This window comes from Catharus ustulatus, chromosome 2 (assembly GCF_009819885.2).
Source record: "Catharus ustulatus isolate bCatUst1 chromosome 2, bCatUst1.pri.v2, whole genome shotgun sequence".
In the NCBI taxonomy this organism is placed as follows: Eukaryota; Metazoa; Chordata; class Aves; order Passeriformes; family Turdidae; genus Catharus; species Catharus ustulatus.
Genome location: NC_046222.1, coordinates 15,177,622 through 15,196,517, shown reverse-complemented (window position 1 = coordinate 15,196,517; position 18,896 = coordinate 15,177,622). Strand labels below are relative to the sequence as shown.

The 18,896-nt window shown below is 39.8% G+C and overlaps 1 protein-coding gene across 4 annotated transcripts in view; it reads left to right on the top strand.

Moving 5' to 3' along the window:
• LOC117011060 (amyloid beta precursor protein) overlaps positions 1-18,896 on the top strand; it is a 192,730-nt gene that overhangs the window by 61,809 nt on the left and 112,025 nt on the right. For all 4 annotated transcript variants that reach the window (XM_033086324.2, XM_033086315.2, XM_033086307.2 and 1 more), the window contains exon 3: positions 5,232-5,361. In XM_033086324.2, coding sequence (XP_032942215.1) covers positions 5,232-5,361 — 130 coding nt within the window. The remainder of the gene's footprint in view (positions 1-5,231; positions 5,362-18,896) is intronic.

Here is an 18,896-nt window from a genome sequence, read left to right as displayed (position 1 = left end):
CTCATACTTGAAGCATTGTTTAATTATCCTTCAGATGCCATTGTTGTCAAAGGATCTTTTCCACTAGCAGTTTTAAGACCCTGGTCTTCCTAAATGCTGGTTATTAAATATGTGTATTCTTTTGTAGTAACTGTTTGCAGATTACTTCACTGAAATACATATAGCAAACAACTGAAGGATTTAGGAGACAATAGAAGTAAACAGTAAGAAGAAAATATGTCCACTTCAGACAGGCAATTAAATGAATACATATTTCTGATTTAGAGCTGTCAGAATTCAAACTGATGTGGGATACAATTTGAAGAAAAATACTAAGATTTCAATTTAAAAATGGCAACTAATTACATGTTAATTGTGCATCTTAATTTTAAAGAATTTTTTCTTACCTCTTGCCAGGTAGTCTAGCATTTGAAACCATTGGTGAAGATGTATACCAATTCCTGGTTATATTTTATATTAGCTAAGATACTGTTTCTCTTTTTTTTTTTCTTTTCCCCTATTAAATTCATGTTAAGGTGTAATGCCACCCTGTATTTCACAAGGGGTGCACGTTTGTGTGTTTATGTGCAAGTCTGTGCATGTTTGTTCCGTTTGTTCAATTAGGAATTCATACCATTTGTTACTCTGAATCTTATTCTCTTCTCTATAGTGATTCTGCTTTTAGCATATACAGGGAAAGATCCTTATGTTCAAGGAGAAGTAAGAATAAATCTGTACCACTAATTCCAGTCATCTACACTAAGAGTACTTCCAAGATTTACATATAGTTTTTTCTATTGCTGTTGTTTAGATTGTCTAATAAAAACCGAAGATATACATTGAAATAGCTTCACTAATCTCCTAATCATCAGCTAACCTTGAAAACTTTTTAACATTTTATTTGAAAATATGATGAAAACAGTATTCTGAATAGTCAAAGTTACTCTAGAAGATGAGGGACATAATGAATAATATCAGTAGGTGAAATACTAAGCTTTTGAATTTAAATATATTTTGGTATCAGAGATGGCTGCCTCATGATTACTCAAGTACTACTCCAAGATTGAACCAAGATGTGCTGAACATATGTGACTGGATGGAGAAACTTATTTATATAATCATGTATCAGAGATTAATTTAAAAAACCAAAAAGTATCTCTCGTAGGGATTTCAGTTCTACATAATGCTTGTATTTGAGTGCTGGCAGAGTTCTCCAGAAGGGCTCTGGAGTCTCCACCCCTGGAGATACTCAAATGCCATCTAGATAGTCCTGGGCAGCCAGCTCTGGGTGGCCCTCCTTGAGCAGGGAGGCTGGACCTGATGACCCCCAGAGCTCCCTTCCAGTCAGTCACAGGTCTGTGATTCTGCAGAGATCAATCCTCAAAGATGGCTGGAGGAGACATTTGGGGATGCACCAATCATGCTGAGAGGCCTCTTGGCTGCTCTTCCTTATACTGGCAGGAGAGACAGCTGTGGTGGAGGTGGCCTGGCTGCTTCTTTGGTTTGGTGCTGTCCTCTGCTGTAGCCTCTTTGGTTTTCTCAGATTTATTTCAAAATAGTTTCTGATCTCCACTTGGCTAAAGCATATCCAACTAGTGTTGTCATCAACACCTTTGTATGTAGACAGATACAAATGCCATTTCATAGAATCATAGATTATCCTGAGTTGGAAGGAACCCACAGGGATCAGCAAAGTCCAGCTCTTGGCACTGCACAAAACCAGCCTCAACACTGTCACCACATGCCTGAGAGCATTGTTCAAGAACTTCTTGAACTCTTATGACCATTCCCTGGGGGAGCCTGCTCCAGTGCCCAGCTATCAATACCCAGCCTAAACCTTCCTTTACTCAGCTTTGTGTTCCTACTGGTCAGAGAGATCAGTGCTTGTCCCATTATGTCCCCTTTTTAATTCCTTTAATTGGGAATTAAAAATATTTTCCCCAAATTGAGTCTCTCTTGCCTATGATAGTAATTGGTGAAAATTGTCTATCTCAACCCAAAGGCTTTCTCATCCTGTTTCCCTCCTTCTTTTATTAAGGACGTCTACATTTTAGTCCTAAACCTATGCAGCATCAAAGCTGGGAGTGGTAAACCTGAGTTTTAGCAAGATTATATTAAATTCTGGATAGTCTGAGTGACTTTTTAGATTTTTGTTCCTGCAGTCAATATATAGGGAGACTTGGTAATAGAAATGGAAGTAAATGAAAATGTAGCTGTAACTCTTGATTGCCAGTTAAATTTTCTAGGTTACATTGCTCTCTGTTTTCTCCACTGTTTAAGATGAATGAAAGGAACTTCTCTACAGCAAGTTACAGTAATGTTGAAAGTTTGGTTATCTTGCAGCTTTCTAGCACTGCTTCAGCTGACACTGTAGAAGGAGCAGTAGCTCATTAGGGACACTAAACAAATACAAGACTCATTTTTCTGTGCCACTAACTAGGTCTCACTTCAATTCAGAGCAAATACATTGTAGAAGTCTAGTGAGGGGAACTCTCCTTGGCACATACAGTGGCATTAACCTATTAATAATGAAATTCAAAGCCTGTTTTCTCTCCTAAAGGGTGGACTGAGCTTTGTGTGAGCTGTCAGTGGAAATTAGGAGTTCAGTAATTGATGTAGTAACAGAAGAAGAGGCTTCTTTGTATTTCTTTGTCCTTGTGTACTTTTGACAAATACTGCTAACTACTTAGGATTTGGTCCATTTTACTAACCAGCAGTTAAAGTGGTGGTTTTGGGTAATATAAAAATAAAAATAATATATAAACTTATTTTTCTCACTATATTATTCTTTCAATGAGGCTCTTCACTCTTTAGAAATTCATCTCAGGAAAGCAACTAAGTTATCTTCTTATCTTTGTGGATCAGAATCCTATTTTCTGTCACTTTAAAGCAATGTACACATTCATGTGGGTAAATAAATGGTTTTGAGTTTTTTGTCTTAATTTCCTTTTTAAAACATTTCAGTCTATCCATTTCAAAATTTCCTTAGTTGTCTTCATTTAAGGCATTTATTTCCTCTGCTGATGACAAGTGACACTTAACCCTGGGCAATGCTGAATGTCCCTGATGAGAACATGTCAGTTGACACTGATATATCAAGCACATGGTTTGTGACAGCACCCAGTATTATCTAACCACGGGTTGTAATTGCATGAGTGTGACATTTGTGGAGGTATGAATGGATGAATTCAGCATGACAATACTAAAGGAAGTACCCCAAAGAAAATCAAATCTTTCTCTCACATCACGCTTGTTAGCTCTTGAGGCAGCTATGGAACCTTGCACTGCTATTTACACAGCAGTTAAAGTGTGAAGTTTCCTGCTAATCCGTTTTGGCAGTGCTGTTACAGGGATCATGAGCATGTGCAAGAGCTTACCTTGAACGTGCTGTTGCAGTGCACAGTTTAGTGTTTGAAGCACTGATGGAGCAGGGGGAGCAGCAAGTTCCCCTGGAGTTATCTTCTGCAAGAAGCGTGAAAATAAGCAACTGTATGTAATGTGGATGATGGCTATCAGCCTTGGCCACCTGCTGACAAAAGAAAGGAAGTAAAACTTCAGTCTTCTGAGTGTAGGGAACTTCCACATTTTCAGTTCTGCCTGTGGGCTTTCTTGAGATCACTGTACCTTGTATGCTGGGTTAACATCCCAGGCTGCACCTTCAGCCTCTGTGCTTCTTCAGCCATCATTTGTAGTGAGCTGAGTCTGCTGCTGAAACTGGCAAAGATCTGACAGATGGATTCTATGAAGTATTTGTACAAGGAAAGAAGTATCTGATTAATAAATTGTATTTTGGAAGACAAGACAGGGTTGATATTCAAGCTTTTAACATAAAGTGCGTTGTTTAAGCAGTGTAGTAATTTCCCTGGTGTTGTTGTTGTATCTGACCTTGTTTTATGCTGTTAATACAGTTCAATTTTAAAATTGTTATAGCCTCTTCATGTCTTGTATTTAAAGTAAGACATTATTTTCAATTATTTCTTGTTATCCTTTGATTGCTTTCTGGTTGTTCCCATGTGTATGGACCAGGCCACATTTGTTTAAAGACTACTGATCTCAAATCTGAGAAGGCTGCACTGTCGTTTGTTAGTGTCTTTTAAAGTTTAAGACTTTAGCTCAAACTGCTTGCTTCATTTTTGCCATGGTTATGTTTTAAACCTTCAGTGAGGGAAATGCCAGGAGGCACTGCCTCTCAGATGCCATGACCTCAGTGGAGATCCATGATTGAGATAAATCCTTTTTACTTGAGGTAGGACTGTCAAGATTCTCAGAGTACTTTTCCAAGCACCAGTTTTGGATTCTCAGAACTCACCCAATGTTAACCCAGTTTTCTGTTTTTTGGGATTATATTACTTCTCTGCAGGACGTTTTTGGACAATCTCCAGTTACTTTAGACTTGTTCCTATTTCTGTTTCTCTTTCCATTGGTAGATATGAGTAGACAGTATTTTCAGAGCACTTAAGTACTCAGATCACACACAGCTGGAAATTGGTAAGGATTGCTTGAGGAAAGGCAAAGGAAAATTAGTACCGTCTGAGTTTCATGTTAGGACTGGTAGATTGCCAATTTGAAAAATATGAAGCAAGAGCTATAGGCTGTGTTAGCATAGAAAATGGAGGTGGAATAAAGACTGAGGGGGATAAAAAGCAAAAGTTGTGGTTTGCCAATAAATTAATCAGCAAGTTTGCTGGTGTGATGGTTGTGGGTGTAGAAGTGTATTGCAGTATTAAAGCAGATAGAATTTTGATCTCAGCAATTTAGAAATGGGTAATGTAAACCTAAATATGAGTAACTATTTCAACAGACTTTTAGTGCTAGACAGACTGCAGCAGTCAAGAATTACGCTGTTGGTTAAAATGGTTGAGATGAACATAAAGTCATGCTATTAAGTTTAGTTGTACAGAGAATATGCCCTGTATATGGAATTTTGCAGTAGCCTAGACAGGGGGAGAAGATATTTAAGCATGATTAGCTGATCTTTACCTTAGTCAAATACAACTGGCCAAGTTATAATTTTGACTAAGCTGTTACCACCATAATTTTTCTGAACTGGCAGCCAGATGTTTTTACTGATGAACAGACGCACCAGCTTTCCAGATACATGCACACAGTCATACCATGACATAAATATTTTACACAGCAGCAGATGGAGAAGACAGGGAAGGTGAATACTGTGTTCTTGCAAACATGTGTTACAGTGACCCAGAGTACATACCTGTGATAACATTTGTCTTTTTCTATTCTTTTAATGCTAGGTGTACCCTGAATTGCAAATCACCAATGTTGTTGAAGCCAACCAGCCAGTAACAATACAGAACTGGTGCAAGAGGGGATGGAAGCAGTGCAATGGTCACCCGCACATTGTGGTTCCCTACAGATGTCTGGGTGAGTGACTCAATTTTGGTCTGCTTTTTCCTGCTCTATTTTTTTCAGTCTCTTCATGGAAAAGATAGAGAATCTACATAAATGTTTTCTATACCTCAGTATTATTGTCTTTTCTGAAGGGAGTTTTGTCCAGTTGTTCAGTCCTTTGAAACTTCGTTATCTAGGAAATACTCTTGCTCTTCCCTAATTAAACCCCTCTTTTTCACATTAATTTTTGAATGTCTAGTACTTGGACTCTTACCATGAAACGCTGTGGGAATCTGTGTTTGTTGAAACACAGCAGAAGATACTTTATAAATTCCCCCATTTCATCCTGCAACTTTATTTTTGTAGCAGTTGCTTGCTGTTCTCTCCTGTGTCCTTGGTGCTTTGAATCAATTAAAAGAGAGGTTTGGGCCCTCATTTTTTTTGTTAACTTCTACTTTTCTCTGCTTCAGAAAATGGAATTGTTAATTTGCTGTTTTCATTAACATTATAGGCACAACATTTGCTTAATTCTATTCCATATTTAAGTATGGAGTACTGCTTTACCACTGCCATTTGAATTGTGATAAATGCTGGGGTTCAGAATTGGAACTTGCTTTTCTAGTAAGCCAGGTCAGCTAAAAGGCATGGAAACCAACTCAGACCAGTAAATGAAACAAATGATGAAAGAATTTTTTAAAAATATGCAATATTTCCATAATTTGTGTTCATTTGTGTAGAGCAGGTAAAACACTGAAGAGTAACTAACAGAAATGTTACCAGTATGCTCAAAAATGCCAAAACAGCAGGTATATAAAATCTGTGCTAAGTATCAGGGAAATTTTTTTGTTTGGTAAGGTTTCTAGATGTGGTGTTAGTTTATATAGATATAAAATAGGTGTTTCTAAATCTGCAGTATATCATTGTTGATGCTACTGAGCAAAGTATATGCTGAACAAAAGTCCCCAAGGAGAACCCAAATTTAAGACTTTTGGTGAGGAGAAGAACCTACCTCTAGGAATAGCAGATTCAGACTGTGGGAATGAACCTGCTGGTTTTTGTGTTTTTCTGGACTTCTGTGTGAGTTGAATGGGTTGGTTCCACCACAAGCCTTAATGCTAAATATATGCTCTTTTACCCATTTGTTGCTGTGTTGTCTTTAGTTTTTTATAGTCAGGATAGAAACATCATCTTGTAGTGTTAATAAATGTGTAAAGCCAGATAAACAAATTGTTAGAGATGAGGCAGAGCTGGAGTCTCACCTAGAATGCTTCACGATGTATTTGATCAGACTCCATGAGACTGCACTGGCACCAATTAGGGATGTGGCAGAAGAAAATCAAACTAGTAGAACTATAAAAACTTATTATTTATTTTATTGTCACCATAAGCAAAGCTCTGAATTAAGAAAAGGGAACTCTTGGACTCAGGACTCTCTATCCCTATGTAGATTTGGTCAATGGTCCTGGAGGTCTTACAAGCTAATTTAAGGTAAAAGACAATGTCATCACAAGAGGAAATGAATATAAATCATGTGGAAGGAAGTTCATAAATTTATGGACAGGACTATATGCAGTTCCAGGACTATATGCAGTTCCTTGCAGGAGTCAGGAACTGGACTTGGACTTTTAAGGTGCCTTCCCTGAGTTCTAATTTTGAAAGAAAAGTCTTTGCAAGTTGTGTGGTTGCTATTTTAGGTAACAAGGTTTGGATGCAAACATTTTAAAGATGTTTAAGCACTTCATTCCCATCAGCCCTTAATTTTGGTTTTGAAATTCTCACATATGCTTTTTTTTTTCTGATTTCCTTGTAATTGAGGGTTATGTAGTTGTGTCTGACATGTTGCGTTTGTTATTCTTTTCATATGCTGACATTCATCTTTTGACCCTGACTAGAATAAACCTTAGATACTGATGTTCCATGGGGTCTTCTAGGGAATAGGTGGCCACATGATTGCTTCCTCTGGAGGAAAAATGGTGACAATGTCCATAATCTGTAATTTCTCTATCAACCAGCCCTCTGCTTGTTGTGTACTGTGTCTGTCTTGGAATACTTTTTCTTAAGTAATGTTTTTGTGCAGAATTAAGGAGGCCAGAGGGCTTTTAATTTTTTTCTCTCCTCCTAGTACTCCTTCAGTATTAAAAGATAATTTTTTAAAATGTTGCATCTTGCCTGTCAGCTCTGTGAGTGCTTCAGCTGTTCTTAGTGTGGTAGCTGTTAGTGGACATTGCCAGAAGTTGGGCATTGCCAGTGCCCATTCCTATGTAATTTTAGTGCAAATAGACCCTTACCCTAGACCACTGTTAAATCCATCTGGTAAGAATTAACATACCGACAGAAAGTTTGTCAGTGGGCGGCTGATTGCAGGCTTGAATCCTAATTTTGCATTGCTCTGAGGATCACTTCAGATATGTTGAGGCAGCTCAGTAATTTCTTCTATCATGACATTATTTTTTCCAGTTGAGAAACAGTGAGTGACAGAAATCTGGCTGCGTTCAGGCCAGAGCGTCTTTTCTGTCTGTTTGTATCATAATCTTCAGCCAAGCCGTTCAAATGTGTAGAGCTCGTTTCACTACAGCCCTTGCCTGCTCCAGGAGTTTTTTTACTTTGAGACTTATACAGGGCTGTAGTTATAGCAGTTATTTGTAGCAGTATACTTCAGTAACATCCATCAGATTTACTAGATTACACAGCTTCATATTTTCTGAAGAGAATGCAACTAAAGCACAAAACCAGTAACTTAAGGCAAAATGAAAGCCCCCTATTTGAGTCAGCCATGTGTCTTTGCATTGACCACAGAAATATTCCCTAGAAATGTTCTAACTGGATCTAAATCTTAAAGAGTTAAATTACCTTGTTTGAGTGGGGACTGAGGTGCTTAACACAGAGCCACAAATGTGTTTGGGTACACAGCAAAGATGAGGCGCTGTGAGATGTGCTGGTGGTAGAGTGAAGATCTGCAGAACTCCATTTTCCTGGTCTCAGGTGTGTGTGCCTGCACCACTTGCTGTGTGACACAGCTTGCAGGGTTACAGCAGACAGTGCCAACAAACCAATGATTGCTTCTTTGCTTTACAGAAACTGGTTTTGGTAAAATGCCATGGCTGCCAGCCTGGCTGTGTAAGTGTTGGCAGGAGCTCTGCCAGTGGCCACAGCAGAAGGGCAGGATTTCTGCCACTGTTGGGGCAGTGTGAGCAATAAGCATTTCTAGTTTGCACTTTCTCCTTTCTTCACTGCTTGCCTGAGGAAAAGCAGCTGGTGAATTTGTGCAATGTGGCCAGTGAAATGAAGTAATTCACTCCATGTTCCTTGCTGGTTGTGGGAGCAGGCATCCTTGTCCCAGAGATGTGATTCTTTGAATACATTGGATAAATGTGTGGCTATGTGTTTCTGAATAGATGACATTCCATTTTCTGTTGGTGAAATACATCCTGAACCCTGGATAGAGAAGAGAAGCTCAGTTATGTGGGTGTTTGTGGATCATTATTGTGGGCATGGCAGACAGAAAATGGCAAGGTGTGGTGAAGGGGGAATTGTGGGAGACTTAACTATGCTGTGTGAATTGCATGTTCAGAAGTGGCTCTGCCTCATTATCCTATTAATGTATGCTGCTAAGCACTGCATTCACGGTGTTGGACTGATCCAGATGTGTTGGAATCTCACATATATAGTCTCTGTCAATCGGAATGTGATTACAAGTAGATTAGATTATATGAGAAGTATATTTTACTGTTTAGTTATGTAGTGAAAAACCGGCTTCTGTCTCTGCTTTTAACAAAAATGTTGAAAATATTTATTAGCTTGTCATGTTTTATTACTCTAGCAGTTTGTGAAGTTAACCACTTTTTGATGTGTCTTGGTTTGAAAGACAGGTGTCTGTCAAGGAAGGCAGGAACCTTCCTGGGATGGGAAATTTGAACCCCTTCCCTCCAAATTATAACTTTGAAATTATGGGGCTTTCAAGCAAAGATGGGAGAAGGAATAGCAGTTCTTTACTAAAATATATATATATGTGTGTATGTGTATACATAGTCTGTTAGGCAACAAATGGGACAAAATTCACTGAGAGAAAAAAAAAAAAAGGAAAACTCCTAACCTCTAACCTGGTGTCTGAAGAAAAGGCACACTCAAGTTTTGATATGCATGCCTATCCAATTATATCAAAGAAAACACCAAGGTTATGCCTGGAATTATTCATTTAAATAGAGATATATGTAATTGGCAGTTCTTCTAGTGGTAGTTCTTCTAAAATTACTTGCTGTTTTAATGGTAGAATTTTTTCACACAAGAATGTGAGGTGCCTCGATATTTCTGAACATAGCAAAACTTGCTGGTTTTACCTCCTATAAACTCCCATTGCACCTATTTCTATTGCAGTGGCAGAGCTTCTCTTCTGGATAATTGGAAACACTCTTCACTGGCTTTTCCATGCAATGCCTAATTATTAAATAATTGTCCCAGAGTTTTCCTGTCACTGTTAGTTCAGCTTTTCACTTCCAGCTTGCCTCAGTCTTCAGTCAGCCATGTGAGTGATGCAGACAAGCCTCACACCACACTGTTCCTAAAATAATAAAAAATTTTCTTAGTTTCAGCCTACACAATTACAGCATGTCTAGTTTTTCCAACAACGCTAGCTCACAGGAGGCAGAGGAGTTACTGATCATTCATATAAACAATAACAAATTTATTGGTTTATTAAAATTCTAAGATGGCCTGTTGTCTCATGGTTTATAACTGTGTCTTTTCAAGTGTTTTCTTCTCAAAGCAGGACTATAAACCATTTGAAGTGGCCTTTGGCATGTTTCAGGGAACACAGTTCCAAGCTCCACAAAGAGGTAGGGAGCGGGCAGAGAAATCCTGAATGAGATCACCCACCAGCAGCACAAAAACTTTCTCAGACAATCACAACTGTGTCTGGAGGCTTCTACCTCTTCACTGGAGCCACACACTGGTTCAGCTGTTGGGTTAGTCAGATCCTAGCTGAAGGCATAATGTAGCAGCACGTGGCAATGGTCAGTAGCCACTTTATCAAGAAGTGTCTCCAGGCAGAGGCGCTCAGGCGGACAGACAGCACACAGTAACACACACACATGGGCAGGCTAGCTCCTGAGGTTGGGAAAAGCCCGACAAATGAAAAGATGGGAAGGGTCTTCTGGATGGAGTTTCAATGAGGTTTATTCGAGCCGCACACCGAAGGGGTCGGAACACCACAAACAGGGAAGGGTTCAGGTTTAAATGTGGGGAAGGAGGGGAAGAGCAGGGTATCAGGGTCCAATGGAAACAAAGGAAGATTGTGCAGAGGCAGGGTAAGGGACAGGGAAAACCAGTAGGGTAACAGGAATGGAATGTTGTACCAAACAAGAGCCGATGGGGATCAGGGGAAGGGAGAACATTCTGGGGAGTAACCATGTAGGGGTAGAAAGGGCGGTCTGGACCAACAGGACAATGAGGGAACAGAACTGGGAAACATTAACATATCACTGCAGAGGACTGGGGAGAAGCCTTTGATCACCATGTCCTCAATGCCCCTTCGAGGACTTCAGTGTCTCTCCTTCCAGCACATGGAGATTGTTGTCTCCCTGGCAGATTCCAGGGCTTCCACACATAGTAACACTGAAGTGCAGAGATAAAACAAAATTAACATTCTGCTGATGACCGGAATGTACTTTTATGTGTGACTAATGTAACACATCTAATTTTTGTGCAGTAAGACCAGAAGAAGAAAGAATTCTGAACTTGTATATTTCTGTGCATCCTTGGGATGTACATACATTTTACGTGTTTGGTGGTTGCAGTAAGGTTTTAATAAGAACAGGTCACAACACATAAACTTTTTGAGATATTGCAGTGGTTTTGGTTCGTCAATTTAAGATTTCCTGGCCAGTGCACCAATTTATGTCGTGGGTCTAGCACTGACTAAATCACCAGTGCACCTACTAGCATTATTTACTCATTTCCTGCTGTGAGATAGAATGAGGAGGAAGGCAAAACAGACTCAATAAAGAAAAAACTTTTTTACTGTAAACTAGAAGAAAAAAAAATAAAACTCAGTATAAAACTTTTAGAACATTCCTCCTTCCCCCTCAACTTCTTTTCTTTCTCACTGATAATGTACAGAAACAGATCAGTCAGTTTACCATCTTTAAGAAATAGTCTTTCACCAGTTTACTTGGGACAGGAGACTTCTCTCTTCAGTCTGTAGAGATTTCTACACAAGAAACACTCTTCTTGTGACCTTGATGCCACAGTGATCAGCCGCCCAGGAGAATAGAAATCTGATCCCTGTAGAGAAATTCCTTCCTCGACTTACAGTTTTCCCATCATCATCATCTCTATAGGGAAATAAGTGTCTTCTCTGTAGCTTAAAATAGAGAAATTTCAATCCACAACTCTCCTCCTTCCTTCATCTGGGATCTGACTCTTCCCTTTGTCTGACCTTGGTGTTTTCATGCTTTTGTGATGCAGTGTTGACCTGCTTTTGACCACTTGAGCTAAATTGTTTTATGGACTGAGACAGACATTGTCATGCTTATGTGGCTTCCTCTGCCACATCAGAGTGCTTGTCATCAGACTAGTTACTCCTTTCTCTTCTAATCTGCTTCTTCTCTCATTTATCTCCTTATCCTTTATCTCTTTCTTTATCTCTGAGGGTCCTGCCCCTGTCTGGCTCTTCTTAAAGAGCCACTTGCTCCAGATTTTCCAGCCTTGCTTTGTTCTTTGTCTGGCCAGATACTACTGTCTTGTCCATCACCATTCCACGCAAGTCTCCCAGGCAATGGTTCTTCACCTCTCCTTTCCTACTGAGTAATCCTCTTCTTACCTTGACATCTACCTTTTCCTCTCAGCACCTTCTCTTCTTCCTGTCTGCATCTGCTGTCCAAGCCAGTTTTGTTTGTGTCCACTTCCCAGCTCTTCATCAGCTCTGCCATGCATCTACTGACATCTTATTTCACACCTCACTTGGTGCTACTTGAGCAGGCAGATAAGGACTCTGTGATCCTTCCTGGAAGTGATGAGATCAGTCTGTTCCAGCATGGTGGCAATGGAGCTCTGTTCTAGTTTCAGCAGGGACAGAATTAGCTAGCACAGTGATGCATTTAGGATTTAGGGTGAGAATAATGTTGACAACACGCTGATGGTTTGGTTGTTGCTGAGCAGTATTTGCAATGAGTCAAGGAGTTTTCTGCTTCTCACCCCTCCAGTGAGGAACTCGGCAGAAGCGGCAAAGGCTGCTACAAGAACTTAAGACAAAGGAAAAATATCCTTCTGTCATAGCAAAAAAATGCTCCGGGTTCTGAGTGTTAAGGTGTTTGTGTGTCAGCACTTCATCAAATGTAAAGAAAGCAATAATGACCTCAAATTAGTTTCTGTTTTATTTTTCAACAAACTACAGTAAAATTTAGCTTATTGAAGTGTTCTAAATAAGCTGTTATAGACAGTGTTGTTTGTGATGTTGCTTTATTTGTGTTGGAGGAAGATTCTGATGATCTCTTTGTTATATGACCTGACTCTGAGAGATACTCTACTTGAAACTTAGCTGAGATGATGTTGTCTTGCATAACAAACATGGTTATTCATTTCCCCCTTGGTGGCTTCTGATGAATGTTTTGAATTGTCTTCAATTTTCCCTTTTCAGTGAAAAATGTGATTCCATGTTTCCTTACAGTTGCATTTAATAATTTTTTAAAACAAACCCCTAACAAAAACCTCACCTTAAGTTATTTTTTCTTCTTTATTATTTATATCCTGTTTGTAGTTTATGACATTGGTTGAAGATTTCCTTAGTCTTAATTTCAAGTCCATTATCTTGTAGGCAGGATGAATGAGCACTATTGGTCTCTTTTACAAGTGCTGGCATTCTGATTCTTCTTGAGCATTAAGTCCAACATTAAAACTTAACAAATCAGGGAAACTTTGAATAATAATGCTTTGAGCTCAGAAATCCAAATGAGAATTAAAACACCACAAGCACTGTGGAAAGGAGAATCTTGGTTATGAGTCATGGTGTTGAAAATGCATTTCCAAGACCTTGGAAATGCAGTGGAACAGTGGATTGGGCCTGTGCCATGTCATTCCTTGTCTGAGCCTGCACTGTCCTCTATCCCACGTACACATCCCGAGCAAGGCAGCGTTCTCACTGAGCTGTTGCTTCGTGCAGGAGCAGGTGGGTGAATTCCTTGGGAACACTGGGCACAGTTCTTTGTTTTTATCACTGTTTATGTCTCTTAGTGCTTCTAGAGTCCCCTTGGGTCTGAGAATAGCTGAACCACCGCTCACTGCGTGAAACACAAATTAGCAACACTTCCAGGGCATCTGCAGCTGTTGGACAAACATTGTTGTTGTGCACTTGAGTTGTTTATGTCTGTGTTGTGTTTTTTATGGTTTTCAACAGTATTTAATATTCATATTACCCATGTAATTTAGAAGTGACATTACATTTAAGGCTGATCACTTTTGATTTCATAAGTGGTTTCTAGATCGTGTATTATTTTTCTGACACAATACTTTCACCAAAATATCAGAATTACTTTTCAGGAAATATATGCTTTTAAGGAGCACAGTAAAACAATTATTTTGTTAACTGTAACAAAAACGTTTTAAATACATATATAATATAAAAATAATAAAATATAAAAATAGTAAAAATATATTTCAAAATCTATGTGTAGTATAACCAGCAGTATATATAATAGGTTTTTTGGTTGTCAGAGTACTGGTATGTGTTGGGGTTTAGGATTCTTTCTTTTGTTTCTTTCTCTCAGGGAATTTCCTCCCAAATGTGTTGCTAGGAGACAATAATGACCAGGTACTTAAGAGAGACAAAAGAATTTGCTGCAGCTCAGGAGAAGGGTGCAGCTGGCTGCTCTCTCTTTTTACCTGTGGATTTATCTGGAAGGGCAGAGATACCACGAGATTGGGCTGGGGAAGAGGGGTTGGCTGCAGCTCCCAGCTCTCCTGTGCTCTTGGCATTGGCAGGGGAGAGAGGCTGCAGTCGCTGTGGGGAGAATTCATCACCGCTGAGGGTTCTGTCTCCTGATGCCTTTCTTCTACCGTGAGTGGAGCTGTGCTCATAGGAGTGCCCACTGCACTGGGACCTTATTAACACCCTACCTCACCAAACAGGGGACTCTTCACCATCTGCTCCGGTGCCTCAAGGGAAACCCCAGGATTCCCAAGCCCATTCTCCTCTGTCACACCTGCCACCCCTGCCACCCCCTTCTTCAAGGGAGCCTCTGTCTGCTGTGTTTGGGAGCTGGGCTGCCACTGCCTACCCCCCACTGTTTCTTCAGCACTGCCTGGGTTTTCCTGCTGCGCTGTAGCCCTGCATCCCCTGCCTGCCAGGACACCCCCATGGTTCCAGCTACAGCTGTGGGATTTCTGATACGTCTCATCTACTACTGCATGATTTTGCATATTCCCTCCATTCCAACTTGCTGCATCCGAGGGTCCTGCTGGGACACTGGGGTTGGCTGCCCCTGGGGGTTTGTGAACCAGAGCCTTTTCCCCATCCCTTCCTGTCTCGGCCAAGCCACCGTTAACTGTGTGATCTTTAAACCCGCACCGCAGCGCCCCCTGCAGCTGTGGGGGAGTCACTGCACCTGCCCTGTCCGGCCGGGAGCCACCAGCACCCCTGCTGGCTGTGACTGGAACTGCACCCAGGGGAAAGGGCTTAAAGAGAGGGAAGAGACTGCTTATTGTTTATAAATATGCTCTTACATTCTCATCTTTATTGGATAACCTGGATTTTTGGGAAGGTTTGTGTCAGAGAGCTCATCTATAACCTTGACTTTCAGTAAGTGTAGGAAAGAGCTTGGTTAATTTTTAGTCAAGGATTTCTCATTTAGGGCACATTGCCCTTCAGGCAAAGATAAAGCTGATAGTTGGGATGTGACAGTGTGGTGCCTAAATGTTTATCTGCTCTCAAAGGATAAATTGTCCATACTGGCAAGGGGAGGCATAGCAGCATTACAGGGCTATGTTCCATGTACTGGAAGTTGCTTAATTCTTGCACATTCATTCATCAGACTTGGTCACTGACACCATGAGGATGAAGATGAGGAATGGCCTCACATTGGCCAGATGTGGACTCAGCAGTGTACCCATGAAATGACAAGGTGGGATTCAAGGGCTGCAGGGCTGTGATGGGACATCACCAGCCATCTTACCACTGGATGGATTGTGGTGCTCAGTGTGTGCCTGGGGAAAGAATTCTTCATACTCTTGTAAACTTTTCAAGTTGAACTGGCACTTGAAGGTCAAACATCCTTCAACACTTCCAGTCTCACCTAATCACAAGTAGAGGCATCTTTGTTGTGCAATGAGAAATTCCCTTAAGGTTTCTCTCTCTTTTACATGAAAGCTTGCACTTGTGGTTGATGCTAAGAATGGCTGTGTAGTAGGAGGCAATTTGTGTTGAAATGTGGGGACGTAGTTTCTTGCAAATAACTTCTGCAATGAAAAATAAAAGTTGAGAATGGTTATGCACAATCTGTATTTTTAATATTCTTGTCATGGGACAAGTAGCAGCAGTAACCTAACAGTAACCTAGGAACTTTCTCATGCAGGTGTATTTGGTGGTTTGGTGTTTTTTAACCAGAATTCCATCCATTCCAAATTCCATCAGTTCATACATTTAGTAGTATTTTTTGGCTGACTTCTTCAGGGTTGTTTCAGTTTTTGTAAGTTTACTTCTCTAGAAGCTCTTTAGAGTTGCCCATGGGTTTTGTCAACAGCACTGAAAACTGAGAAGCCTAGTAGACTACAGCTATCATCCCTCTATCCAGGTCTTCTGCTAAAACAAGTGGAACAGTAGTGTGTGTTTTTTAAGGAACCATTTTGACTGTGTGTAAGGTTTTTGGCTTGGAAACCTCTGTGAAGGTCAGGCAGGGAATAAGTAGTTGGGATGGGAGTGGATGTTCTAAGGAGCCACCAGCTTGGCCCCAGGAAGCTGGGGAGCTGCTGATGGGTAGGTGTTCTCTCCCCTCCAGAGCAAGCTCTTATTTCCCTCCTACACCATCATCTGCCTGCCAGTCTTTGCCGGTTAGCACAGGCATGTCACAAATTTCTGTAGGTTACTCATCCCTATTGTTAAAGGAAGATAAAGAACAGGTGGTGGTGCCCAGGGATGGGATTGCATTCACTTACCAAAGCCAGCATTTGATGGAAATGTTTGGGTGTCTTTGTTTATTCCTATGCTTGCATTTATTTATTCATTCTCCATGAGAAGACTCGCATTGGTTTATTTGAAAGGGACTGTACACTGCTCTTCTCCGTTTCTGCCTTCATTGGGATAAAAGTGAGGAAAAATGCTTGTGTAGGGGAGTCACAAAATGATGGAAAGGAAAATCCTGGTTCTGCAGAGCAGTTATCCATAGCCAGTTTGGCTTTAAACTTCCTAGATTTGATCTGTTTATACACAGATCGTGCCAGCCCTGGAATCCCAGCTTATCCTTTCATGGGAATACTGCTGGGTCTGGGGCTGGCCAATGTGAGGTCATATCTTAATGATACCCACAGCCTCCTTGTTAACAAAATAAACCAAATAGCTTCACTACTCTGTTAGCTGAAAGGATTGCTGTTTTACTGATTGCAGTACAGCCTTTCCTGATGAGCATTTGCATCTGTATTAATGCATGTATAAGCAGTTTAGCATTTTTTGGATTTCAACTTTTTTCTGACATTTTGAAGTTTCTTACTGACCTTTAAGTTGAGTAGTAATGTTAGGGTGTTTCAGTATGTTCAGAATCACATGGAAACTTTCTTAATGATCACTAGGGGAACTTAAAGGGGAATTTGTTCCAGTTAAGTATGTGAAACTGAAGCTAATACGAAGTCCTTCAGTTTTAGTAGAACATATGAATGTGCTTCAAAAGAGAAAAACAACTTTAGTAGTAATCTTTCTGTTTAACCTCCTAACTTTGTTGTTGTTGTTTTCTAGTGAGTTTGTATGTACCTAAAAAACAGAGAATTGATCCATAAGGGGTTGTATTTTAAGAGCTGTTAGTTCCATAGCCAAACTGATGTACTTAAACCAACCATTAGAAATACTTCCTAATTGTTCGGTTTAAAATACTGAAAGACAGCAAAGAAACTTTATTGGGGATAATGAATGGAGATCATGATTATTGGAAGTTATTTACTTTCTGCATTTATGTGTTTGATCTTTAACTCCCAGTGGCTTTGTTAATGAGTTCTTGATGTATAAAATGCTTAAATTACCCTGTTTTTCTATTAGGTCATTGCAACTAGGTCAACAAAAAATTGAATCTTAACTACTTGATATCAAAGTTAATTTTGGTAACATAAAATAACGTTGGCTGTGTAGTAATATTGGCTTTTACTTCTTTTTTCTAGAAGGTACTCAGGTGAATACATAAGCAGTATCTTCTCCCTAGGAAGTCTGAGCCTCCATGCTTTGAAGGAAACTGGATTTTATTTTAGTTTTAGCAATTGCTAATTGAGTTGGTCTTACGTGTGATATGTTTTTATTCCTTTTTATTATAGTTTAACCTAGGGTGCAGTTTCTGAATATCTGTTATTTTGTCACATCATTATCATTTGCATGTGAATGCTCTTAATCTGTTAGAAGATTACTAAATATTCATTATGAGCTCCTGTGACTAGAGTTGCCTGGATCCACCCAAAAGAGATTTTGTGTTGCTTAACACAGGAGTACTCTGCCCTGTAATCATAGAATATCCTGAGTTGGAAGGGGCCCATCAGGATCATTGATCCCATCAGGATTCAATTCCTGGCCCTGTACAAAACAATCCCACCATGTCTCCAAGAGTATTGTCTAAACACTTGAGCTCTGTCAGCCTTGGTGCTGTGACAACTGCCCTGGGGAGCCTGTTCTAGTGCCCAACCCTCCTCTGGGTGAGAAACCTTTTCCCAGTACCTAACCTAAACCTCCCCTGACACAACTTCCTATGACTGAAAAGAAAGCTTTTGAAATTTATTTCACAGTTTATTTAAAATGCAAGCTCCCAGGCTCATCAGTGATCTATGAAATATTTGGCTACCCAGTGTGGTTTTTTTCTAGTTCTCTTGGGCTTTATAAGCTGAAATACTGGAATAATTTTGAATATAGAAAACATAGCATGTGTAAATCACAATTTCTGTTGTATTGTTAGTGTAGAAAACTGAAGTAATAAATCTTTCATGTTTCTTTTCCTTCTAAGTCTTCATGTTTCAGATTTTGGGGGCAAAAAAAGTCAAACTTCATTCTAGTTACAATGTGAACTTCCCCTCCACATGACCTTGTGCTCCATTCTGTAAATAAGAAACACTTTGGTCTGTTACTTTGGGAAACAAGGATTTTAGAATTAGTATCTAACTGAATCTTAGTCTAACATTTTTCTGTAGCCTATCTAGAACCTTTTTACTACTTCATTTGTTCTCCTTTATTAAATAGCAATGATACCCCACGTCATAAAGAAGTAATACTGAATTCTCATGCACTTTTCTTTTTTTGTGAAATTCTCTGAAATGATAGGCAGCTGTAGTATTTTATGACAATTTTTCACAAATGTAACTGCCCTCAAAATGTCTCTTATGTCAAGCTGTTTCAA